The 23,147-nt window shown below is 36.4% G+C and overlaps 1 protein-coding gene across 1 annotated transcript in view; it reads left to right on the top strand.

Moving 5' to 3' along the window:
• NEGR1 (neuronal growth regulator 1) overlaps positions 1-23,147 on the top strand; it is an 892,690-nt gene that overhangs the window by 353,319 nt on the left and 516,224 nt on the right. The window contains exon 2 of the mRNA XM_033225297.1: positions 2,008-2,240. Within this exon, the coding sequence (XP_033081188.1) occupies positions 2,008-2,240 (233 nt within the window). The remainder of the gene's footprint in view (positions 1-2,007; positions 2,241-23,147) is intronic.

Raw genomic sequence — 23,147 nt, 5'->3', positions numbered from 1 at the left:
TGTGTTCAATCCCCCAAGGTGCTCTGTGGAAATGCTGTCAAACTATTTCTATGTATGTGTGTTTTCGTTCTGTAGCTGTGCTTTGTACTCATTTAAGAAAACCAGTCTTTAATTTGTAACAGAACATTTTCAAGATGAAACAGAATTTCAGGCCTCAGCAAAATTACTGGTATATGACCACAGCCTTCTTCTGTTCTAAAGCTTGATGTGCCTGACTACTATTAAACATAATGCTGTATTTTCGAAACCTGTTACAGAATATGACTAAATATAAGGCTGCAAATTTGGCCTTAAAATCTAGTAACATTATTACGCTTGTCATTATCATGTGGCTCTGGCTTTATTTTTCCAATTCCATCTCTCATGCCTTTTACCATATATCTCATGGCTATTTGTCATTCCTTGAAATGCCTATTTCTCTCATGTTTGCCTGGTGCTGCCTATATATAGCATAGCATCTCTGTCTAGAATGCCATATCTTACAATACTGACCTCTTTATCTCAGACATTGCCTATTTCAGAAGGCCTTTCTCTATGCCTTCAATGCCCTGATTCAAGTAACTCTCTTTGATCTCTCATTCATCCTGTGTGTGATTTCATAAAAATATTTTCCTTTCTGTATAGTAATAATTGGTTTGCTCTTGTGTCTTCCTTGCTAGACTAAAACTTTAAGACAGCAAGAGACAATACCTATTTAAATCCATAGATACCTTATAAATGTTTGCTGGCTAAACGAATGCTTTATAAAAAAAAAATATTGATCGGCTGGGCGCGGTGGCTCATGCCTGTAATCCCAGCACTTTGGGAGGCCAAGGCAGGCGGATCACAAGGTCAGGAGATTGAGACCATCCTGGCTAACACGGTGAAACCCCGTCTCTACCAAAAATACAAAAAAAAAAAGTAACTGGGCGTGGTGGTGGGCACCTGTAGTCCCAGCTACTCGGGAGGCTGAGGCAGGAGAATGGCATGAACCCGGGAGGTGGAGTTTGCAGTGAGCCGAGATCGCACCACTACACTCCAGCCTGGGCAACAGAGCAAGACTCCCTCTCAAAAAAAAAAAAAAAGGCTTTGATCAATAAATTGCAAAAACAAGCAACATTATTAATAAAAGTGTTATATTAGCTTTGTTATATCTAATGACTACAGCATTCAGTAAACACAGTTTATAGTTTTATCAGTGAAACGTAGTTTATAGTTTCAGTGTACAAGCTTCCCACTGTGCAAATCCAAGCTATTTTAGAAGTAAATCCTTATAGGCCAGGCATGGTGGCTCAAGCATGTAAAACCAGCACTTTGGGAGGCTGAGGCAGGGGGATCGCCTGAGGTCAGGAGTTCAAGACCAGTCTGGCCAACATAGTGAAACCCTGTCTCCACTATAAATACAAAAATTAGCCAGTCCCAGTGTCAGGCGCTTGTAATCCCAGCTACTAGGGAGGCTGAGGCAGGAGAATTGCTTGAACCCAGCAGATGGAAGTTGCAGTGAGCCAAGATTGTGCCACTCCACCCTGGGTGACAGAGTAAGACCCTGCCGCAAATAAATAAATAAATAAATAAACCCACCCTTATATGGTTCTATGATTTCTGCATCTGGCACATTATATTCAGTGTCAGATTGGGTCAGGTCAGTCTAAATCATAGACCTTTACTGCTTCTCTTAATTTCAAACGAAGAAATAGGCTTTAACATAGAAAATTGTTTAAACTAATTTAACTTTATTTAAATTTGTCATCCAGACAGAATGAAAAAGACTTTTGGCTAACTTTCAGTTGAAACACACACACAGAAACACACACACTACACACTTAAAAAATTGTATGCAAGTATTGTTTTACATTTGCATTGGGAATGGAAGATGTATCAGTATGTTCGTGTTTCCTGAGTTAATGTCTGATATTTGCAATTGATGCTGTGCTATTATTCAGCAAAAGAAAATAACACTCAGAACAAAATAATGTTGTCTCTCATTTTTATTTTGATTAATAGTGTTCTATCTCTTGTAATTTTTAGGTGCTTTTTGGAAGATGGAGCTTCAAAGGGTGCCTGGCTGAACCGGTCAAGTATTATTTTTGCGGGAGGTGATAAGTGGTCAGTGGATCCTCGAGTTTCAATTTCAACATTGAATAAAAGGGACTACAGCCTCCAGATACAGAATGTAGATGTGACAGATGATGGCCCATACACATGTTCTGTTCAGACTCAACATACACCCAGAACAATGCAGGTGCATCTAACTGTGCAAGGTATGTATTTTCAGAACTGCTATATTGTGAAAGACTATGCTTAGAACTGCTTAATATTTAGGTATCAAAATGACTAGGAAACAATTAACAATGCTGAAATATTCAGCTGAAATATTCTTTGTCATTGAAATATTTGTTGAAGTATATTGTCATTGCTTTTAGGAATTTACGTTCCTAGATATCAGAATTTACATTCCTAGATATACAGACAAAATGAAAAAGTCTTCTGACTGACTTTGAATTGAAAGACACACACACACACACACAAACACACACTTTAAAAAATGTATGCAAGTATTGTAGTCATTAAGAAGTGTAATGACCATTATGGGCATACAAATCCCTACTTACAAAGATAAAGAAATACCCATTAACACCACATTATGACATTTGTAAATGATTCACCTTGTATCTTCCTTTGATTCATCCCTTCAATATATCTTTGAGAGCCCATGATTGATACATTAAATATTTGAAACCTACAATAGATACATGGAAATATTAGAACTTTTTGAAATATGCATAATAACTCTTTAAATGCAGTCCGCCAACCATTCAAATACTCTGTCTCAATCCAACCTCTGTTTACTTTGATTCAAGTCACAATGAAAAGTAGCACCCTTCTAGGATTTCTTTATTTAAATATGAAGTAATTGAGAAAACATGTACACAATGGTTTATATTTGATTTACTTTCAGTAGATCATAAAGCATGCTAGCTAACTTTCAATCTCCAGATACAAACAGAAGCATCAAATTATTTTATTTCTCTTGCATACTAAAATGTAAGAGCATAGGTACCCTAAAATACAAACGACTTTCAAGAAAAATGCAATTATTATGCTAGGAGAATGGAAAACGTTTATTTTTTACCCTTTTACATTATTTCCTTCTGCTTTATAAATTAATCATGTGTTCATTGTTTAGAAATATTATGCTCTGTGGAACTGAAACTGATGTTGCTATATTTCTAAGTAAAATTAATAACAAATTATGTGATAATGTGGTACCAGAGCATGCATGTTTTATTCCTAGTAGGAAAATTGAGTGAGCAAGTCAGTTGTACTCTCTTTGAGTTTACCCTTCAATAAGTCAAGGCTGAAAATTAATTTAGGTGCATAGCTTAAGTCTGAAAAAGATTACTAATCTATAGCCTTATTAACTGAGCTTTATTTCCTTATGTACAGGTAAACTTGAATTCAAACACAGCTTCAATTGTTAGTACAGTAAATATTTTAACTTTGTGATAAGGTTAAACTTCTTAAACAATTAACTTTAAGGAGCAAAGTAAAAATTGAAAAATAAGTCAATGAATTTCCTCAATGATTTTTCTTTTTTTTGCAGATTATTGCAGACTGTGATGATGTTCATTATTTAAAAGTGGTATATCCCAATATAATAACATTTTCACAAAAGTCCATTTTTAATCAGAGATTATTCAGGGACTCCAGAGGGTGGGAGTTAATCCAGCTTCAGAAACTGACATGAGATTGTAAGACAAAACACATTTCTTATGTTATTCAAGCCTAATCCTGTTCTCTTGTTCAATTCTCTGCCCTTTGACTTGAGTTTCTAGCTCAAAGAGTATAAAAGATTTTCATTATGTGAAAAAAGAAAGTATGCTTGAACAATAATATGTTCAAGTTAGTTAAAACACAGACATTTTGCTTGTACATTTTAAACTTGTAGATTTAAATGATACATTTCTGAAGAATAAATATATCCCATTTTCCTTTTTCCATTCTCTCTTATTCCATATTAGGCCTATATTTTAAATAATCAGACTATCAGTATTTAAGACCAGCCTAGGTACACGTTTAATTCTCATAGGATTTTTAATCTAACTTTATATCACTTACGTTATTTGATATTGTTCACATTTTTAAAATTGCTACACGTCTTATTATATACTCTTTTTTGCTGGTCATTAGATGATGGTGAACTTTTGAGCAGTTAGGAATGTACTTATTGAATGTTCCTTCAGTATAATATTTTATTCCTTCAGAAAAAGAAAAATCTATGTTACTGTTTTGAAAGTATAAGATTGGATAAAATTAAAAGCTAATAATTTTACAGTATTTATAAACGTAATTACTTATTAGAAGTTGATTGACATGTAGGCGTTTTTCATATTACATTAATGAAGTTCAGAGAATACATTAATAGGCTTGTCAGTCAATTCAAGTACTACATAAATGTCATAAAAAGTCAGCCCCACTACATTTCTTCTCAATGAACAAAAATAAACTGATGTGTACACCTCTTCAGTCCCTAAATTTGTTAGACTGTCTGATGCCCAGGGGTATCAGCATAGTTTTGAAGCTTATGCTCTTTGCCTAACAATCTGTCAGTCCTTTATGCACCAAGATAAAGAAGCTTAGCAACTGAGGGAAAACTGTATTAATCACTGATGTCAAACATACATTGGCTGGTAAAAACAAAGCTCACCTTCAATTGTTGCATGTACTCCAGGGAACTATTTTTTTCTAATCATTTTGAAAAGGGATAAAAAGTGGATATATTGTCAACACAGACACTATGTTTGAGAAATTTATGAGTGCTTGACTTCTTAGAGCTATGAATATAAATAAATGGAGCAATGGAGGAGGAAAACCACTGAAGTAGGAATAGGAAAACCAGAATTCTAATCTGGAAATAGGCAATTATTAAGTTTCTGAACTCTGGCTTTCTCATTTCAAAAGGGACATAAGACAAGAAGATGTTTAAGGTCCATACCAGTCAAAAAAAGGCAAATGATAAAAACAAACAAAAACAAAACAAATAAAAAACAGTAATAAAAATCCCACTTCAATTATTTGCTTTGATTTAATAGGAAAAAATGTATTTAAGTCAAAAAAGAAAAATATTTTATAACTTTATCGAACACCATGCAAACTAATGTTTACATATAGCCCCTGTTACTACTTACTCCACAAGTACATTTCATTTTTCTTTATATTTTTTCTTTATCCAATGGAGCTGAGTAATCTATGTATTTATGAAATTTGAAGAATGTGATAAGTTGGAGCCTGGCTTTAAAAGGGTGGAAACTGGCTAATAGACTTAATAATAAAATAAAATTTTTCATTACCTATATATAACATGGTTTTGATAAATCAAATGACCTATTATTCCCTGTTTCGAACTATGTGATATATTTACAAAGAACTCATTTCTTTGTTTATAAGTGTAAAAGTGTGAGGCTGGAGGACTTGTTATGAAGCCAGGGCTCCCTATTATAATACTGTAATGATAAGAAACATGAAATATAAACACTGCCCACCTAAATGTATGTCAGGAATTGTGCTATGGTTAGAATGTGTCCCCCAAAGTTCATGTGTTGGAAAATTAATCTTGAAAGGAACAGTGTCTGAGGTGCAGTCAAATAAAAGCTGATTATTCATTCATGAGAGCTCTCATTAATGGGTTAATATTGCTGTCATGGGATTGGATTAGTTGTTGTGAGAGTAGGTTCCTTATAAAAGTGAGTTAGGCCCCCTCTTGCTTTCTTGTTCTTGTCCATCTGTTTTCTGTCATGGGATGATGCAGCACAAAAACCCTTGGAAGACGCTGGCACTATGCTCTTGGACTTCTCAGCCCCCAGAAATGTGAGCCAAATAAATTTCTGTTCATTATAAATTACCCAATTGGGGATATTCTGGTATAACAGCATAAAATGGACTAAGACATGGTTCCTACTTTTAGTTCTCCATGACATTTAAAGTCTAGGTTGTATAGAGCACAAATTAAACACTCATAGAGATTGTGTATTAAATAAGCACATATGAAATATTTATTGCTCAACTCATTCCCTTTCAAGGAAATATACTCTATGTTTTCTGTGGTCAGAGTAGAAGGAGATTTGACTAGCACATAACTCTATAATCAAAATAACTTCTCAAAGATATTTAACTTCTCCAGGGTATTGTAATTTCCTTAGGGTACATAACTCACCTACAGTATTTGCAATAGGTGGGGTGCTACACTTCCCTTATCAAGGGTGGACTTCTTTCTCTAGATACTGGGAGTGTAATTAGAAGACAATATTCAGGGCCCTTTTGAGGATAGTCTCAGCTGCAGAGAGGTTCCTTGCCGAAGTCAAGGCCTGCCTAGAGTAGCTAACATCCAGTGACTGCTTGAGGCAAGAAGTATAAAGAACTTTTCCTTTTAGCCCAATGTAGGAGAGCTTTGATGGGCCATTTTAGGTTCAGAGCTCCACATGGGCAGCTGAGGCTATTGTCCAGACTCCATTGCAGCTCTACTTCTTACTATATTCAAACCCATTTCCTTCTTCTTCCATCCCCAGGGGCTGATCACAAGGATATTGCCTAATAAACATCCTGCACTCTAAACTCTATCTTGTTTGAATTCATTTCACAAAGATCCTAAACTATGACAATATCAGATCCTTATCTCTTGCTTAGTCATTATTTTGAGAAAGCCTTTATAAAGTGAAAAGACATTCAAACATCATTTATTATTAATATTCTATTTTATGTTAAAAGGGATTTGAAGTGGCTTATGGAGAAGTATTCAGAACACCAAGATAGATAGGAGGAACAAAATAAACAAGAGAAGAGTAGGATGCAGTCAGAGGTGAGGTTAGATCACAAAATTTGTAATATGATTTCCATATACTTTCAGAGCATGGCAAAAATTTAGTTCTAAGATTTCTGAAAGCCAATATATACAGAGAAACAGAATCAGTTATTCATTTCATAGTTCATAGGTTAAAACTTATTTTTCTCAGTACTCTGATCCTGTTTTTCAGAATAAAGTAGCATTTCTGCTGTGAGCTATCTCGGAGCAACACAGTGAGGTATAAGGAACATCTCTTTGGTACCCATAGCATTCATTCATAAGGCTTTTACTTGTAACAGCTTTCATTATATAAGTTTATAAACTTATGTAAGTATATAAGTATAAGTTATACTTATAACTTATACTTATAAGTTTACTTGTAACCTGAAGTGCAGGGAAGTAAAAAAATAAATTTAAAAATAAATTCAATAAGATGCCATTCCAATAACAGGGAGATAGCTTTTTGATTACCACCTTAATCTACAAATGAATTTTAGAACCTATCCTTCTTAGGCAAAACTCCACAGATAATATTTTTCCCAATTAGTCGTTGAATAGTAATTCAAGTGCAGATACTTCAGAGTTATACTTACCAATGATTATCTGGAGAGCAACTACTCTATGTGGCCACAAGTATAAAGCCATAGTCTCCAAAGATTAGTACATCTTTGTCTAATGTTAACATCCTTGGCCTGGCACAGTGGCTCAAGCCTGTAATCCCAGCACTCTGGGAGGCTGAGACGGGTGGATCATGAGGTCAGGAGATCAAGACCATCCTGGCTAACACGGTGAAACCCCATCTCTACTAAAAAAATACAAAAAAACTAGCCGGGCGAGGTGGCGGGCACCTGTAGTCCCAGCTACTCGGGAGGCTGAGGCAGGACAATGGCGTGAACCCGGGAGGCAGAGCTTGCAGTGAGATGAGATCCGGCCACTGCACTCCAGCCTGGGCGACAGAGCGAGACTCCGTCTCAAAAAAAAAAAAAAAAAAAAAAAGGCCGGGCGCGGTGGCTCAAGCCTGTAATCCCAGCACTTTGGGAGGCCGAGACGGGCGGATCACGAGGTCAGGAGATCGAGACCATCCTGGCGAACACAGTGAAACCCCGTCTCTACTAAAAATACAAAAAAAAAACTAGCCGGGCGAGGTGGCGGGCGCCTGTAGTCCCAGCTTCTCGGGAGGCTGAGGCAGGAGAATGGCGTAAACCCGGGAGGCGGAGCTTGCAGTGAGCTGAGATCCGGCCACTGCACTCCAGCCTGGGCGACAGAGCGAGACTCCATCTCAACAAAAAAAAAAAAAAAAAAAAAAAAGTCCTTTTAATGAATAGTAAGGCCTTGACAAGATACACACTGAAAGAGAAGAACATCACACTCTGTTCCAGTTTGAGCTGATGGGATAAACAGCATCACAGGACATGGGCCTGCTTTTTACTGAAAGACCGAAAGGAGGAAAAAAAAAACCAGTAGTGGTGAGAAAAGCATGAAAGAATACATACATTAGACAATTCAAGCCATTGTCCTGCAACAGTGAAAATTTCAAAATTTTCAACAAGTCAAAAAATGAAACCAAAGAAAAATTATCTCCACTAACAAAAATTTTACAAAGCTACAGATGTTGAAACAGTCATTGTCTGGATGCAATAATGGCTCACAACAAGACTCTTGCATTGGATCCTAGTCTGTTTTGTTCAGAATCTATTTTTGCCTGTGGAGGAGATCAAAATTATACATGGGAACCCAATCTTGGACATGCTCTAAAACACAAACAGATGGACAAAGAGTCAAACCACATGCTGTTAATATTTTTAGCATGGAAACAAATAATAACCCATTGAAATAAAAATGGCTTAATTACCTGTTACATAATGTTACCCTACCCAAAATATCTTTATCTTTAAGGAATGCACCTTCATACTTACAAAACATAATCTTAGGTAAATGAAAAAAGATAACTTGTTAGTGGAGCTACTACCAGTTAAAACTAGGAGTAGGTCTCCCAAAATTGTCCATGTTTTTTGTACATGATCTATAGCTTCTTTATATCATTAACTACATAACAGAGCTACATTTCTAAGAACATATATGATAAATACGTGTTATTTATCTGCTTGTAAGAAAATGCTTATTATTTGCTCTCTAAAATTTGGCTAAAAGTGATCTCAAATATTTAAGATAAAAGTTACATGTATAAGGGTGTACATGTTCATTCTCATTCCCTTTGCAGGGGATTCCGACCTGTTCTACCATAAATCATTCTTTACTTACCCAATTTACATTATAGTGCAGGTCCAATGGAAGTCAAATTATACTGAGCTCAGGCGGACTAATCAATACCTGACTACTGATCACAGGGTGAAAGACCAAATAAGTTCAGTTACTGATGAAAATAAGATTGTATTACTCCCTACAGATTTTCCCCACAATGAAGTAGTAATGATGGAACCAGGCCTAAGAACATTCTATTGTTTTTTCTATTTCTATTTATCTGAAATGGCCAGTTTTGCAACTTATGAAGACAGGATCTTATTAGCATTTTGGAAGATATGCTTCATTAGTTAATAGGATGATGATTAGATAGATAGATAGATAGATAGATAGATAGATAGATAGATAATGTTCTGTTTTGTTTTTTCTGAGACAGTATCTCACTCTGTCCAGGCTGGAGCATAGTGGCTCAGTCTTGGCCTACTGCAGCCTCAACCTCCCTGGCCTCAGGTGATCCTCCCACCTCAGCCTCTCATGTAGCTGGGACTATAGGTGCACACCACTCTGCCTGGAATTTTTTTCTTTTTTTTTCCTTTTTTTTTTCTTTTCTTTTCTTTTTTTTTTTTGTAGAGATTGGATCTTGCCATGTTGCCCATGCAGATCTCAAACGCCTGGGCTCAGGTGATCTACCCACCTTGGCCAACCTCCCAAAGTGGTGGGATTACCGACATGAGCCCCTACGCCTGGCCAGGACTATCATTATATTCCCTGAGTACTTTATCCAGTGGGAAATATTTAATCTGTTGAAATATATGAAGCAGTATTATTGAGGTCTAGAGAGACAATGGTCTGATTTCTAAACAATTTAGAATAGTTATACCTAATTTGAGAAACTTGGGAAAAATAAGTTTTTCAGGTGTCATTTGTGATCTTAGACTTCAGCAAGATTATTTCCACAAATATGCCTTCACAGACAAATTCAGAATGAAGGTTATTTTCCCAAATGTACCTTCACAGACAAATTCAGATCTAAGATTATTTCCCCAAATATACCTTCACAGAAAAACTCAGGTTCACCATCTGTGCTTATGTGGGGTAAGCTTTTTTAGGCAAGGAAATATTGCATAACAATTAAAAAAATTAATGCATTTTGCAGGTGGACATTTTCAGCTTTCTTTTCACACAATCCCTTCTGGCTAGAATTGCTATAGTTACATGGCAGGATATATCAGACCAGATTCTAGGAATTTATTACCTCACTTTTCTGTGAATATACTGACATTCATTAGGTTATGGGTTTAGCTACTATGATTTATAAGATATAAGGTGAATTGAGCTACTTTTAGTAAAATTCTTTTTTTTTTTTTTGAAACAGAGTCTCGCTCTGTCGCCCAGGCTGGAGTGCAGTGGCGCGATCTCGGCTCACTGCAAGCTCCACCTCCCGGGTTCAAGCGATTCTCCTGCCTCAGCCTCCCGAGTAGCTGGGACTATAGGCACCCGCCACCACGCCCGGCTAATTTTTTTGTATTTTCAGTAGAGACGGGGTTTCACCGTGTTAGCCAGGGTAGTCTCGATCTCCTGACCTCGTGATCCACTCGCCTCAGCCTCCCAAAGTGCTGGGATTACAGGCGTGAGCCACCACGCCCAGCCTAAAAAATTCTTGTTTTAATACAAGCTTGTCTTCCAGAATACACATTTTTTCTTCTAAATATTCTAATATTCAGAATTATCAAACATTACTTTTCTACAGTTGGGAATAAAGAAGTAGCAGAAAGAGAAAGTACATTTCAGTAAATAGTATTTTGCTTCCAAAAGATTTTCTATGTAAATATATGGATAATATTTTCCTAAGCAAAATGATCACATGAAGGTTTATATATTGCCTAACGTAAGGTCTGATATTGGAACAATGCTGTAGATCAAAACTGTGCCAAAATTCATAATGCACTTCTTACTCTACACAAAGGGAATTACTAAGTTAATAATATTGTCTTACACATTTTCAATTTGTTGTGATTTGCCAAGGAAAGACAGGTAGAGAAAAGCAAAAAAAAAAAAAAAAAAAAAAAATCATATTGATAGCCACTGCACATTGTCGGCTTCCATCTGAGTCATCTCTTTTTCGTTTCTATAGAAGGAACTTTGTGAGTTCAGAGCAGAAGGAAGGAAGGAGCACTATTGGGATTTAAATAAGCATCTTTGCTAACTAGGAAATTATACCAGCAAGGAAGATTCTACTTCACTGCCTTGAATCTACTCATGAGATGAGTAATACGTTGAGAGGGTGGTAGAAGAGGGGCAAAAATCAGATAATTATACAGCTTGTGGTCAGTGTTGATGAGGAGAATTGTTGCCCTACTTTATCCTTTTTTTTTTTTTTTTTCAAGTTTTAAGCTTGAATCACAGTGGCAAGTATTCCATAAAAACGTATGTGGGTATAGGATATATAAGAAAGAAGAAGAATATTATGTATTATTCATTTGGAGACTAAGGCAGTATTTCTGTTTTTGATAACACACAGTCCAAAATACCATTTGAAAATAATTTAAAGTAATTATCCCTTTAAGCAAGATTTGCTGCCTTTAAAAGTTCATTTAATGATTAATGGATATTTCTTACAATTCCTGAAGCACAGAGTTTAAAAAGTATGTCAGAGCTCAGCAGACTGATCCCATTTTCATATTCTTGGTAGTAATTCTTAGTTTTGCCTGTGCAATCTGTATTGGAGAATGGTTATATTTGTTGCCTGTCTTGGAGTATATTCATTTTGTTTTAAAAAAACAAAGAAAATAACTGTGTAAGTAATACATGTCAAATCCCAGTGCAATGTACACTATCACTATGAAAATCTCTCTATAAATAAAAGATTACCAGCCTCTAGCTGGCCTATTTATTTTAAGAAACACTGCAAATAAAACCTATGTCTGGTGAAGTAACTTATGTTCTTGGAGTCATTGTAATGGGATTTGATATATGAAATATTTTTTCTGTTTTTTTTGTGTGTGTGTTTTTTTTTCTTCCCCAAATCACGTACATAATTAAGATATCACTATAAAGACAATTATGAATTTACTGTTTTCATTAGTTAAATGCCAACTGACAATACTTCTTGTAACCTTTATGTAAAGCAAAGATACAATTTCAGAGGAGAAAATTTGAATCTGCTAATACTGTTTACTGTATTATCTGTAGTAGAAAAATAAGAATTAATCATATATAGCACCAACAGGAAAATGGACACAATTAAAACTGGTGGCAAAGCTTAGTTTGCAGAATTAGAGGGAGGTTATGTTCCAATATCTCTCTTCCCCATACTTCATCCCCCATCCCTTCAGCATCTTCTGGTTAGTAATCTAGCAAGAGTAATAGAAAGACTTGGGAAACAGGGACCATGCACCTGCACCAAGTTGTCAGTTTTCTAACCCACATTGGTAGGTTTGCGTTTAGACAAGTGGCCCTTAAACAGTTTGTGGTCATGAACCCATTTGAAAATCTGATGAAATTTGTAGACCCCTTCTCTGGAAAAATACACATACCTTTAGCATACTTCTTTATATGAGCACAGGCTTATGAACTCCCTAAATCTATCTGTGGACTCCAAGTAAGGTCTCAAGTCAGCTTCTTGAGCATGATGACTAGGTCTTATTTTATTTTATTTTATTTTATTTTTTGACTCTCAACAGGATGGTGTCTGACAAATGTTAGAAACTCAGTAGAGTTTTATTGCTTTTATAAATGCACGTATTTCTTTCTGCCTAGCTTCATGCCAGTCACTTTTCTTAAACTGTGACTTAGTATGTTGATGTTATCTTTAGGACATAAGACCATGAATGCTGACATAATAAGAAACATAAATAAATTAAAAGGGTTAGTTAAACATTCATGTCTTAGATTGCTTATTTTTATTTGAGGCTAAAACCTTCTTATCTTCTGCTAATTTCCATATTTTCACAAATGTAGAATAGTGAATGCATGTTGTGGTAAAAAGTAACAAATAAGACACCAGCCTTCTTCTACAAAATATATTCTACCCTAGTAATTTTTTTTTTTTTTTTTTTTTTTTTTTTTTTTTTGAGACGGAGTCTCACTCTGTCGCCCAGGCTGGAGTGCAGTGACGCGATCTCGGCTCACTGCAAGCTCCGCCCCCTGGATTCTCGGCATTCTCCTGCCTCAGCCTCCCATGTAGCTGGGACCGCACTTGCCACCACGCCCGGCTAATTTTTTTTTCTTTTTTTTGTATTTTTTAGTAGAGACGGGGTGTCACCGTGTTAGCCAGGATAGTCTCTATCTCCTGACCTCGTGATCTGCCCATCTTGGCCTCCCAAAGTGCTGGGATTACAGGCGTTATTTTGAGAAAAAATATACTTTACATGGGACAGAGTTAGCTACAAAGACCGTAGCCAAATGTTTCTAATGCCAAATCCAAACAAGAGTTTAACATTTAAAAAGAGCCAACAGTTACACAATTATAGGTGGATGGACACTTTTTAAAATGAAATATTGAAGACTTGAGGAGGGACAGATTTTGCAGCTATTTATTAGTGCAGAATAAAGTGAGATGTGTTGTTATTCACTTTGCTTAGGACTTGTTCATTTTAAGTGAGCCCATTTTAAAAGAGCAGGTAGGATGACTTCAGTTTAAATCAATAAAGACTTATGAAGTCTCACTTAAATTCAATACCAACTGTATGCAAATAACTTTGCACATGCATTCATTCATTACCCCTTGTGGGAGGCCGAATGATACAGTCTCCAAATATGACTACATCTTCATCTCCAGAACCAAAGAATTTGTTAAGTGGCAAGGAAAAATGTAATCCGATCTTAAGACAGGGCTATCCTATAATCCTAGCACTTTGGGAGAACGAAGCAGGAGGATCACTTGAGACCATCTTGTACAACAGAGGGACAGCCTTTTTCTGCAAAAAAAAAAAAAAAAAAAAAAAAAATTTAAATAGCTGCTGTGGTCCCAGCTACTTTGGAGGCTGAGGTGGGAGGATTGCTTGGGCACAGAAAGTGGAGGCTATAGTGAGTGGTGATCATGCCACTGCACTCCAGCCTGGGTGACAGAGCGAGACCTTGTCTCAGAAAAAAACAAAACAAAACATCAACAACAAACAAACAAAAAAAAAAACAAGTGCCTATTAACTTAGATTACCCACTCAGGCCCAGTGAAATCACATGGGCCCTTAAAAGTGGAAGAGGAAGGCAAAAGAATGGTCAGAGGGAGCTGACTGCTGATGAAGACCAGATTGATGTGCTGAAGAAGGACTCAACCTACAATGGCTGGATTTAATGATAGACGAAGGGGACCCTGAGCCAAGCAATATGGATAGACTTTAGAAGCCAGACAAGTCAAGGAAATGGATTCTCCTTTGGAAACTTCAGAAGGGAATTCAGCCCCGCCAACACCTTGAGTATAGCTGAGTGAGACATGTCTAGCCTAACAGACATGTAAGATACATTTGTGTTGTGTTAAACCACTAGATTTGTGATACTTTGTTATGGCAGCCAATAGGAAAACTAATACACTACACATGCACATTCACACATATACACACTTTAAAATAAAGGTACCTTTATATCTATCTAGAATAAGTTTCTTAACCTCAGTACTACTGACATTTTGGGCCATATGAGTATGTGTGTGTGTGTGTGTGTGTGTGTGTGAGAGAGAGAGAGAGAGAGAGAATATTGCTGTACAAGTGTAGGATGTCCTGGCCTCAACATATGGACACTAGCAACATTCTCTGGTTGTAACACTTAAATGTCTGCTGGGGCAATAATCACCCCTGGTTGAGAACCACTGATGGAATGGAAGACACTGCTTTAATTTTCAAATGCATGGTAGGTTGTGACAAGCTCCGTGAAAATATAGATCATATCCATCTTACTGACGTAACATGAGTGAGTATAACAGGGGCTGGCATATAAAAGGGGCTGAAATAAATATTTAACGGATGATAGAATGAAGGAGTGAAGTCTCTTAGAGTATAAACAGCCAATGACCAGAGAAAATTCTTCTGAATTTTTTTCTCGCTGATCTGTTTCCCCTGTTGACACTAGTGAAGATCAGTATTCTTTCTCCTAAGTAGTTTGGCATGGCTTAAGTATTAGATTGACCTCAAGTCACATTCACTTTTAATATTTATAAAGTGTATAAACTTGGTCAAGTGTCTTCATCTGTTTAACACTCACCTCCATCCTCTGAGAAGTAAAAAGTAATCCCCAGCTCTCTGGTTTGCTGTAAAAATCTAAAAAACAATTAGATACATATTTCTTGAGGTGTCTGACTCAGAGCAGGTACTCAATCTGAGTTATAATCTTTCTTTTTCCAAAGAGCTAATAGTGTGCATATAGGTCCTTTCTTCTTTCTCCCTTTGAATTAGAATGCAATTGATATTGCTCTCACTGATTCCAAGTGATCTTTACTAAGAATTGAGACAACAAAGTTAGACTGTAAAATATTAATAAAATTGATTACTCTTTCTTCTCCTGGATAAATTCTATGTGAAAAAGATACAATAAATTTATATCAACGTTAAGGTTTTGAACTAACATAATTGAAAATAATCTTACATTTTTTGGAAAACTTCTACCTAAAATTAATGGAAAGATATTATGCATTCATTTTTGCCTATTTGATCCCAAAGCTATTCTCTGCACCTCTCTTGCTATACTGTATGTCACCCTCACACCAGAAGGTGCATTCCCATCCCTCTATGTTTTTTGGTTTCTGGCAGGGTTCACTCAATGAGAGACACTGGCAAGCGAGTGATTGTAGACTGGGGGAAGAGAGAAATCAAGCTATTTTCCTCTCTCTTATTGCCACAGGCAGTGGTGTCTCCTGCAAAGCCTTTTATTTCCTTGGCTCCAGGTTCAGCTGGACAGTCCATCCTCCTGCTGGCATAGCTCACACTGGGAAACCCCATGTCATGGGCCTAGCTGCTATTGAACAGTCCTGACCTTTGGGCTCTGGCAATGAGACCTGTTTGCAAAAGTATTAGTGACTTCTTCTTGTTACACATCTCTGATGTCCTCTCCTTCATGTGCTCTGGCTTCTTAGACTTTCATCGCTTATGTAAAAACTTTACTGTATTAGTCCATCCTTTTTCTGAAATACAGTTGACACTTGAACAACATGAGGGTTAGGGGCAGTGACCTCCTACGGAATCAAAAATCTTTACATAACCTTTGACTCCCCCAAAACTTTATTAGTAGCCTACTATTGACTGGAAGCCTTACCAATAACATACATAGTCAATTAACACATATTTTATGTTAATACATATATAAATATGTATATGTATGAACCATGCAATGGTATCTGTATCTATTATACTGTATGTATGAGAATATATATATGTGTATTCTATACTGTATTCCTACAATACAGTAAGCTAAGGGGAAGAAAATGTTATTAAGAAAATCATAGAGAAAGAAAATATATTTAGTATTCATTAAATAAAAGTGGAACATCATGAAGTTCGTTATGCTCATCTTCACATTGAGTAGGCTGAAGCAGAGGAGAAAGAAGAGGGATTGGTCCTGCTGTGTCTGGTGGCAGAGGTGGAGGAAAGTCCAAGTGTACATGGACTCTTGAAGTTTAAACCTGCATTGTTCAGGGTCAAATGAACCTAGAGTGGTTTCTATTTTCCTGACTGTATCCAGACTGACACAGCTTTTTCTTAAAACTTCAAGTGGTTTTGAGTTGTAAATATTCCCAAAAGGCAAGTGTTTAAGCTCTATCCTTTATATAGTTAACCATTTTATGTAATGATAATTACTGCCTTACATTCCAGGAAAAATATGTCTCATTCCTGAATATCAAAAGCAAATTTAAAAACAAATTTTAAAATTAATTACACATATATTGGGATCTCAGATTTATTAAACTAATTATTAGAAAGTAAGATAAATTGGGGAAAAGCTAAAAGTATGCATAATTATTAAATGCTGGCATTTATGTGAGCCTTGGGCTTCTCTTTATTAGCTTTTTGGGTGCAATTATCATTAACATTTCAGTTGCATCCTTAATGAATATTAGAGCTACAAATACACAATGGCATGAGTGAGAATAGGAGTCTTTCATTACCACACAGACTGAAACTTTAAGAAAAATAACTTACAGAGAGGCTGTAGAGCTGTGATTGTATATTTACCCTGGGAGCTATGAGCTGTCTAGAAGTATTCTGAGCTTTGATTTTTACAGCTGCACCTGTGCCAGGTGGAGAAACTAATGAAAAGCAATGTGAGCCTCTTCAGTAAACCAGTTAACTGAGTTTGGACACTAACGCTAAAGCAACTTAGCCACATTCTTTGAGCATTTGCTTTGTGCTAAGCATTGTTGTAAGTATTGGAAAAGAAAGATCTGCAAATAAAAATTAGGTTTTTTTTTTTTTCAAGGAAATTGCCTAGCAGCTGGGGGTTACCGACTTGGAGCCAAACGAGTGCGCTCAAGTTAGGTAGGGGCTAGGACAGATGTATATATAGGGCACATAAGGAAGGTCTTCTTTTTCTGGAGGATCATACCCAACTTTTGGGGTGAAGTAGTGGAGAGGCTTGAGGTTTAATTACAAGACATGAAGCGATAGCCATAGTATACTACTTGGAAGTTACTTTTAGAGTGTATAGTAAGTCATTCAGAGCTCAATGAGGAGCTACTTCAAGTCTCAGCAAGTACTGAATAAACAATTAGATGTATAAATTCACATTGTCTTGTTTCATAAAATGGAATAAGAACTGTAGAGAAGGAGTAGGAACAGGACAAGATGAGAGGAATGGCTCAATCAGAGAGCATTGTCATAGGATAGCCTTTAGAAGTGGTACTGACAAAGAGATGCTCAAAGGTACAGCTCCTCGGAGTTGGAGATGGCTTGAAGGTGGTTTGAGAATATAGAAGCAATGGGGAGCAATGGAGGACACTGGGGAGCAGTTGTAGGAGGCTATAATTGCTGAGCTCAACTGCTGACTGGAACCATTCAATACTGAGAGGAGCAGCTGCAGAGAGCTTAAGCAGGGAACCCTGGAGAGCCACAGTTGGAGCGTCCCCAGATTAAGAAGATGCCAGGGGGAGAAGCAGTTATGTGTGTCATTGTATGGAAAGTTCGAAGTTATCCATCCAGTTCCACCATCTCTGCAGCTGGAAATGGTTGAAACACAGTGTCTTATATATATGAAGAAATGGTGAAATATTGATAAGATCGACAAAATATGTTTGAGATTTTTAAATACAACTTTCCTCAAACTCAGACGTAGGCTTCCTTGGGTAATGTGGTATTACTTTTGGTTGTTGTTTGTTTATTGAGGAACAATTTTACCCCAAAAAATAGCTGTTACATTGGCCAAAACAAGGAGACTTGATTTTAAAGTGAAGGATTCACTAACCAAAAAATCAACGAGAGTATATGCAAAATTTGGTATTTTTTGATATTTCTCCCCTGGAAAGAGTTTTTATCCTGTTCTCAGAGTTCCTGATGCTAATTAAAAAAGGTTAAGACTGTATTAGGAAGACTTTTTTTTTCTAGCTAATAGAGAATTTGGTAACATCTATTATCAACTTATCCACAAAAGATGCTGTTGTATAACAGTGCGATGAATTCAGGTAATCATCACATTGAACACTTTCTGGCATTACTATGAGGCTGTCCTCTTCAGATATTGTTCAGGATAACAAACCTTGGTATATTAGTGATCCCTTCTGCATCTTTTTGGATCAGCTTGGGTTTGATTATGGAGGGAGACGGAAGCAGCATAGTAGACACTTTATTTGAGTAAAACACAATTGTGATGTAAAAACTTGAGAAAGATAATCCAGCTGGAAATTATTGTGTTAGTCCACCTTTGAGTGAGAGCTGAAAACTAGTGTGGATCCTGTAGAAACGGAAGGAAGAATGTGGAGGTGGAGGTATTCATTCAACTCGTGAATGTGAACACTGTAATTTTAAAATAATAATGCATCTGGTTATATTTTTGTTTTGTTGGAATCTCATAGTACTGCAAATTTTTATCAAAATCACTCCATCTGGAAAAATTCTATGTAGATTAAGCCACATGGGAATCAGTTACCCTGGCTTAACAGATATTTCATTGCTGTGGGTTTTAATCGATAAACTTGACCTTCTAACTTGGCCGGTTATACAATCTGTTCTGAGCAAACAATGAAATGATGTGAAGTGAGTCAGACTTTGAGTATATTAGTGAATTGGGGCCTGAGTGACCAAGAATGAAATGTCAGGATAACAACACAAAGAAGAAAACTCATTTTTTTAGGTTCAACTTACTTGATTTTTTTTTTTTTTTGACAGAGCATACCATACTCTCATTTAAAAAGAGCATTTTACCCAAAAAGCTATGTGTGTTTTCAAGGTAACATAAATTTACCCTTGAAGCCTCTGACTTAGTAAAGACTCATGGAATAGTTACTTTAAGTCTGCTCTGAACAAATCAAAAATTGCTCTCAAAGGTATTTATTTAGCTAATGAAGATGCCTTGCAGACCATTTGAACAATTATTTGAAAGCAGAAACCATTGCACGGCTCATCCATCTCTCATGGAGAGCTGCTGGCTTTGCACACCTTGGAGTGTTTTTTTGTTTCCCAACTCCAAAGGAGAAACTGTCCCACTTTCTGAGACTTAACATGTGGTTGGGATTACTGCAGGGCTTTTGAGCTCGCAGTTCATACACTTGTTTTTGACAGTATGATGTGTTCCTCTTTTAACTTTACAGTAGAGCACACGGCAGTGAGGTTGTTCTTAAAGGCAACCTAACTCAATTTTTGCTTTTTGAAGAGCGGTTTGCTGTTCAATTTGGCTGCTTCCAAAATATGTATAACTTACTTTTTACATTTGCATGTAGTTAAAAAAATTGGTATGGCCTTATCAAGATCAAACAGAAAGAATGTTTTAATCTCTGGACTCTTCAAATTCACAGGGACTTCGTGGAACATACTAAAGCCTTAAAATACAGAGTTAATCAAATAGAAAGCTATATATTTCAGGCACAAATTTATCTTCTGGTTTGTTTCTTCAAGATAAGTAAAGAGGTCAGACTTCTAGTACATCACCTTCTGAAAGAATAGGGGTTGTTATATATATTATTAAAATTTTGTATTACTATTCAAAGATAAGTAAATAAAACAGTTTAATTTGGTATGTTTCGTAGTTTTCCAGCTCTCTCCTTGTCCCAGTGCAGTATTTAACATTTCATAGCATCACTATAACGTGACATTTATGAGTAGCCATTGGTGCCGAGTGCACAGGCTGCTGTGCCGAGCATGGCCTCAGCCCTCTCTATTACATAAAACAATGAGCATTGACACATATGGAACTATAGAAGTCATATACACACACAGGAAACATTGAGAAGAAAATGTGACACTGACCTCTGCCTTTCTCTTTTTCCCAGACTTCCGTTGTCAATCAAATAATCAGAAATTGCCCATTACACATAGCCCCGTGGACCTCTTTTGCTGAGCTCAGAATAAAAACATTATGTATGGTTGACTAAAAAATGAGGACTTTCATTGGGAATAGTCTAATGATAAGTTAGAGTACTGTACACTTGGAATGGAAAGATCTCTGGGTTTTTGTTTTGTTTTGTCTTTTTTACAGAGTTTCACTCTTGCTGTCCAGGCTGGAGTGCAATTATGCAATCTCAGCTCACTGCAACCTCCACCTCCCAGGTTCAAGCAATTCTCCTGCCTCAGCCTCCTGAGTAGCTGGCATTGCAGGTGTACACCCTTATGCCTGGCTAAATTTTGTGTTTTTTTTTTTAGTAGAGATGGGGTTTCACCAGTTGAAACACAAGTTGGCCAGGCTTGTCTCATACTTCTGACCTCAGGTGATCCACCCGCTCTGTCTTCTGAAAGTGTTGGGATTACAGGCGTTGAGCCACGGCACCCGGACTGGTATTTTGATCTAATAATTCTAAATATATTCTTTACATTTTCAGTGTTTCATGATGAATGAGTATTTTTTAAGGGTCTTTATATTATGCAGAACTTTGCTTAAACTTTGCTGTCTATTGCTTACTATCCTGATGATTACTAAGGAAGAACATAAGACATTTTGTTTCCGATAAGACTCATCATACTTTTCACTTTATGCTTTATACTTTATTTAACTTTTAAAATTACAATATTAATAGATATTGCAGCATCAGATACTATAAAATAAACATTTAAATAAATGATATGAGTTTAAGGATATCTCTGTAGGAAAAAGTGTAGCCAGAATGGCAGGGAAACCCCCACTCCCTGCTTCCCCCTGGGCAGCAGTCCTTCTGCTGCTCTCTTCTCTCTTTGGCACACCCTTGCCCTCTGGGAATACTGAACATGTTGCTCTTCCCTTAGAGAACCTGATGTGTCACACCTCTGTGTTTCTGTTCTTTCCTAAACACTCTTCCTTCCCTCTAAATAGGATTAATCATTTCTTCTCTGAATATCTCTAAGCATCCTTTTGGCTCTCCTATCATAGTCTGTTACTTGTTAAAGTATCTGTGTTTCTCACTAAAGGTAAACCACATGAGGGCAAGTAATATGCTTATTTATACTTCTCAACATATGATTTCTTAATGAATTAACTTGTATTATTATAGCCAATATGAATCAACTAATGGAACCATGTTCTGTAGAGAAAATGGCTTCTCCTAAATTCCGATATTACACAGTCATACACATTGGAAAGGATGAAAGTGCTAGAGTAAGACTCATCTGAACGTGGACTTTGGCTCTGCCACTTAGGAGCGATATTAACTCAGGACTGAGACCCTCAGTCTATGGGTAGCTTTGTGGAGAATGAAACCCACATTATAGAATTACCTTCAAAATTAAGAAATGAAATGTGATAACATCTGGACACAAAGTCAGCACTCAATAAATGACACTATTATTATTATATGTAATAAATACCGTTCAAGAGGTTTGTATGTGTGTTCATAACCCGATGAAAAGGTCAGTTATTTGTTTTTGCTCCTCAATTTCTCCTTTATTACTCTAACTTCTTATTTAATAGATGTGTCAAACAGCATTGTTATAAATATTAGCTGCCTATTTCTCCAACTTTATGTTTTTTCTATTCTTAGTGATGACAGCACAACATAGATAAATGCATATGCCAAGCCATTTTTCAACTTTATAATGACAAAAAGGCTTCTTATCGTATCTAAATATGTTCAAATGCCACTTAGTCACTTTTTAAAATCAGAATTAATGAGATTCTTGCTAACCTTTTTATTTTTTAGTCCAATCATCTCCTAGCCTGACAAAGCATAAAAAAAAGAAGACTTCATTATATAACTTCTAAGAGTAGTAATGACAGAGTAATTGTAGCCCAAATTGGAAAAACTTTTGGTTTTAACTAAAGGAAGAGGAAAGACTTAATAGCATCCCAAAACACTTTATAAACAAAATGATGGTCATTAGCAATAGCAAAAATGAGGACACAAGAGCAAAGAAATCCACCTAGTTAAAATAGGTAATAGTAGGCAGTGATTATGGAAAAATGATGGCATCATGAGTATGGAAACACTGAAAAGGGAAACAACATTGTTTCCTAACTTCTTTGATATTATGACACAATCAAGAAACACAGAGACAGAGACAGTGAGAGATACTGACTGCATGAACTGTGGTAGCTCTCAATCCTCCCATCAGGAGGCTATGCAAAAATTATTCTCAAGCAAAAAACGGTATCTTTCCATAGGACTGAATACTGTAGTACATGGATACTTTGTGTAAACTATGAGAAGACAAAACCAACACCCCTACATTTCTCTAGGAAAGAGAGAAGGGGCTTACACCACTTTCCGGTAAATGGGAATGACAACAGCAAATGATAGCACCAAACTCAAAATCATATGAAAAGTGGGATGATCAAATGAATGGAAAGAATTTAGAGTATCTGGTTTTCATTACCTAGACTCAGACTTATTTCCAGTTAACTTATCCATTCAGAGCACAGCTTTGTACCTCATTTACTTCTTCTGGGAAATGTGGGAAAAAAATCCACAAAGGATAAGTTTGATCTGGCATTAATGTAACAATTACCTACGTTTTGATTGTTGAAGTAAAGGATGGACAAATTCTGTCTATAGTGAAGCTGGCCCCAAGATGAAACAGACACT

The sequence above is a fragment of the Trachypithecus francoisi genome, unplaced genomic scaffold (assembly GCF_009764315.1).
Source record: "Trachypithecus francoisi isolate TF-2019V2 unplaced genomic scaffold, Tfra_2.0 Lachesis_group12, whole genome shotgun sequence".
Classification (NCBI taxonomy): domain Eukaryota; kingdom Metazoa; phylum Chordata; class Mammalia; order Primates; family Cercopithecidae; genus Trachypithecus; species Trachypithecus francoisi.
Note: the sequence above shows the minus strand (reverse complement) of the source record. Positions and strands in the feature narration are given on the sequence as shown.